At 39.2% G+C, this 5,077-nt stretch overlaps 1 protein-coding gene across 1 annotated transcript in view; it reads right to left on the bottom strand.

Annotated features, from left to right (window-relative positions):
- The window catches only part of LOC145415446 (uncharacterized), a 6,046-nt gene extending 1,682 nt beyond the window's left edge, over nucleotides 1-4,364 (bottom strand). The window contains 2 exon segments of the mRNA XM_080284723.1: nucleotides 550-2,723; nucleotides 2,725-4,364. Of these exon segments, the coding sequence (XP_080140849.1) occupies nucleotides 550-2,723; nucleotides 2,725-4,364 (3,814 nt within the window).
- Between the last annotated feature and the right edge of the window lie 713 nt (nucleotides 4,365-5,077).

Genomic DNA, 5,077 nt, shown 5'->3' on the forward strand with positions numbered 1-5,077 from the left:
AAGCTCCAAAAAGATCAAGTGATACATTGAAAAATGGTGGTGAAGGTTCAAGTCTCTCTTTTGGTAATTCGCCCATGCATTGAGAGGTCACTTTCTTGTCAATCATACGACAGGTGGTACAGTGCCGTTTCACATTTTTAATAACTCTTCTAGCACCAGGCACCCAAAATTTTAACTGCAATTTAGCAAGACAAGCCTCTACACCATCATGATTTTCCTGATGTATCTGACTAATGTATAGTTTTGTGAATGGGTGGTCTGATATTAAAAGAATGAATTCATCACGGTTCCAATTAGCTTTCATCCACTTCGATATTCTGGTTCCTACCACTACTACTTTCTGATCATTTAGCGTGGGCCCCAGTCGTTTGAACCTAGTCCTCCAATCTGGATGGATTGAGACTTGAACTTGTCTGATCCAGTAATTCTCTGCTGCTTGTAGGCATTCTGCGGTAGGCTCTTCACACAATCCTTTCAATGACTTTGCCTTGACAACTTGCATTACCCGAGCTGTGACTGAAAGCAGTTTCTTGTAGCTGCTAAACCTACCAATATCTATCACTGTCTTTACCTCCTTAGCCTCAAATGCATGGGTAGTTGCTTTCACAAACACAGTATCAGGTACATCTCCCTCAAAACTCTGCTTCACCGGCCATTGATCATGATCTAAGTAGAGAAATTCTGGGCCTCTTTGCCACACAGAATCTGGTCCTAATTCTGATGGGGTACACTCCCTTCTTGTCAGGTCTGCTGCATTATTTTCAGATGGCACCCAATACCATTCTGTTGGTTTTGTCCTAGATTGGATTTCAGCCACCCTATTTGCAACAAAAGGATTAAATCTAAAGGATTCCTTTTGAATCTGAGCTCGTACTATTGAGGAGTCTGTGATATGAATAACTCTTTGGAACTTAAACTGCATTTCCCTTTCAATTGTAGATCTCAAACGACTAGCTACAACAGCACCACATAATTCTAATCTCGGTATACTGATCTGTCTTGTTGGTGCAATTCTGTTTTTGGAGCACAATAGATATGATCTAACTGAACCATCAGACAATTCCCATCTGACGTATGCAGCGGCCCCATATGCTTTCTTACTACCATCAGAGAAAACAACCAATTCTGGGTGGCCTACGGTGGGTATCGGTTTTATACATCTGGGAAATTCCAACTCTTCTAACAGGAACATCATCTCAAACAGTGATTTTGCCTTTTCAAACAAAATTTCATTAATTGGTTCATCCCACCCTCTTGGTCGATCCCCCTCACTGTCTGTAACTACATCTCTCATCAATAGCTTAGCTTTAAGGGTAAATGGAGTAATAAATCCAAGAGGATCATACAAGGTTGCAATCTGACTAAGAATCATGCGCTTCGTCAACTGGCTTGGCAAACGCCTTTCTAGATCACCTAACAAAACATCTGGTTCAGACCTTCCTTGACGAGTTTTCCTTGAAAAATTGAGTTTGGCTTTGAACAAAAAGATATCCTCCTTAGGTTTCCAATCTAGACCTAAAACCTTTTCATGATTTGTATCCAAAACTTTCTCACTGATGCATCCATCATCTCCAGACATGATCCACTGTTTCATTACAAATCCTCCTGCTTCCAACACTTCTTCCACTTGTCCCATCCTTTCAACAGCTATTTCGGAACTATCAAAGCTTCCTAACACATCATCCACATAAGAATCTTCAATAATAGTCTTTATAGCCAAAGGATATTCCTCATTCATTTGAGCAGTCTTCCTCAATGCCACCATAGCTATTGCCACCCCTGGTTTATCTCCAAATGTCACAGTCTTCAGTATATAATGATCAGGAACTTCCTCTGCATCTAAATCTCTCCATAGAAATCTATGAGTATGCATATCAAACTCTGATATTTTAACACTGTTGTACATTTTCTTGATATCGCCAACTATGCCAATCCTATTTTGTCTGAAACTCAAAAGAATCCCCAACAAATTATTTAGAACATCAGGCCCTTTAGCAAGAAAATCATTTAGAGCCATTCCTTGGAATGATGCAGCTGAATTAAACACAATCCTTAGAGGTGTTGACTGAGATTCTAGCTTATGGATTTCATGGTGTGGCAAGTAAAAAGTAGGGCCCTCATAACTCTCCAATTCTTGTTGGGTCAACTTCTGCGCAACTCCTCTAGATACCATGTCATTAATTTGTTCCTGATACTTTAAACAGTACTTCATTCCCATCTTTTTTAATCTTTTCTCTGTAGCTCTTAATCGAGCCAAAGCCATGGGGAATTTATTAGGTAACTTAGAAGGGTCACAGATCCAAGGGTATTCTGAAATCCAACATTTATTTCCCCTATCATAGTGCAATCCATCTTCAATAAGTCTAAGTTCCCTTTCTTCCTTTATAGTTAAATTTCCTTTAATGGAACAACCTCCACACTTGCATCCCCCACATCTTGGGGTACACAAAGTTCCTAAGCTTTCAGTCAAAAAGTATTCTTCAATTACTTGACAAGGGTTTAGCCGAGATGTAAGAAGCCACTCTTCAGGCTTAGAACATGCAACATGATTCACCTGAACATTAAAGCTAACGCTTTGCTTTCTTTCTCCATCTATACTTCCTCTAAGGCAAAATCCAAAGTCATTAGCTAACAGTTGAACACTGTGCACTGTTTTTACAACTTGAGGTAAAAGAGCACAGTAATCTGATCCAATCAATAACTCAATACGTCCGCTGGGTCTCTAACTCCCATTCCTGTAACCCAAACATATGTGCAAATGGAGTCACGTCTATCTCACTTGACACACCAGTGATTTCAGTTATACCACAGGCATCAATTATTTTTTCCCTCCCAAATTTATCTTTCAACAAGACTTTATACACGTAACTTTCTACCTGTTCTGTTTGCGCACCAACCTTGGTTAAAGTTAAACTCACAGGAGTCCCAACAAGACCCAGTTTCCGTGCCATCCTATTGGTGATTAAACTTAAATTACTTCCTGGATCATAAAGGGTGGGTATTACCTGATTAGCACTGTTCACATAACCCGTCATGAGCATTACTCCATCTCTTGTCACATGGCTACTTGATGCTTCCACAATAGTACTTCCATGGCTAATGAATATGGGATGAAGGGCAGAATGATGATATTTTCCACAGCGTTCCCCATCTACCAGAACTCTACATGAATATCCTTGACTGCAATTCCTTGCTAAATGTCCTTCCTTCAAGCACATATAACATATACCCTTAGATTTCAGAAATTCAAATTTTGTCTCCTTAGGCCACTGTTTAAAGGTTGCACAATCTTTTAGATCATGAGTATCAGACTCATGCACACAACATCTCTTGGTATTTCCCTTTGGTCCAAAATTTGACCTATATCTGCTTGGCATTCCCTGAAACTTATTACTAGCAAAGGATAAGTTAGATAAACATTTGAACATTTGATTTTGAAATTTTTCCTGACCTGTAGCTAACTGCTTAATCGCCTCTGCAAGTTCAGAGTCCTTGGAAGTCTCTTCTTCACACACATGAACTGTCGCCCTAGCACTTGCAATCCTTGACTCATCTTGCAAATACTCTATAACTTTGCGCTGTTCAGTCAAGAATGTTACTAAGCTTTTAAACCTGTCAGTACCGATAGACTGTACCTTTATTGCCCATTCTCTTTTCAAAGTAGGTGGCAACAATCTCTCCACTTGAGTAATTACAGTAGTGTTTTCAAGTTCCTGTAACTGACCCAAATTATCAATATCCAACCACACTTTCTCTACAGTATTAATCATGTTAATAAGCCTTTTATTGTCACCTTCAACCACTGGTTTAGTTGCTCTGATATCTCCTAAAATAGAATCTATCATTTTAGCTGGATCACCATAAGTCTCTTTCAGACGAGCCCACATTCGGTTATAATCGTCTAAATCTTCCACTAATTTCCTAGGTTCACCTTCCAAGGAATTCCTCAGCACGTACGGGTCCATTCCTTGCCGAGACACAACTAACCTTTCATAATCCTTAACAAAAGTAGGAAATGCTCTGACAGAACCACGAAATTTAGGAGGCTCCAGTTTCTTTATGGCAAGTGATGGTTTCTGTTTCACCTTGCCAGTCTCAGTTATCAAAATATTATAAACTTCATGTTTTATATTTTCAAGTTCAGTTATGTATTGTTCATACTCATCATAAGGTTCAGATTCCTTTAAAAGAGCGATCATTTCCTCATTCCTTTCATCCACCACTTTGAAGCACGTACTAACCTCCTCATACATTCGTTGAAGCACTTCACATGATAACTTCTTTCCGTGGGCTTCCTTGAAGATGTTGACCTTCCTAGTGAACCTTCTCTTGGCTGCTGTCCGGTTTTTCTTGAGCTCATCCATGGTTGCGAGTTGTTGAATTGTATTGTTATTCAGGTTTGAATGAACACTGCAGTTCTGCGGTGTCGGATCCGTTTAATGATTCAACCTGGTAAATACAGCTTCATAAATAATAAACAACAAAAGAATGAACTCAGATTCACTTCCCAGCAATAATCGCAAACACACGTCATATATATAATTACAAAGAACCTTAGTATGATATCAAATAATAATATCACACTATACAATGTGACCGACCATACTAAATATGCGAAATAAAATGGACAATTATTCATGAACTTAAGCATAATTTGAAACTTTAAAAAATGCAGTAAACTTACAACATGGCCGCACTGTCTTCCAAACATCCACCCGAATAACATCAGTCCACATACAGTATAGACAATTTCACACAGGACAGCTGCCAGACCTAAACTCGGGGCCCCTCTGCTCAGCTCCTTAACCTCGTACCAACTGACTCCAGGACTCCCGGTCCGGCTGTGAGCCAGGCAAGAAATATGGCCACGTGACTGGCTACTAATAGTTTATCACAAACTGCCGCCATTCGGCTTGTTTCACACGTTAACCGTACAGCTTAAATTTAACCATTCATAAACAAGTATCAGTTAAAACATTGAACCTCGCAAATACAACATTTTCAAGACATTCCAATATTTACTAATATTAACAGTACACTATGATTATACATAAATGTAACTTAAGCTTATATCACT

Source organism: Coenobita brevimanus, chromosome 102 (assembly GCF_032717465.1).
Source record: "Coenobita brevimanus isolate Jiangsu-jjx chromosome 102, ASM3271746v2, whole genome shotgun sequence".
NCBI classification, from domain to species: Eukaryota; Metazoa; Arthropoda; class Malacostraca; order Decapoda; family Coenobitidae; genus Coenobita; species Coenobita brevimanus.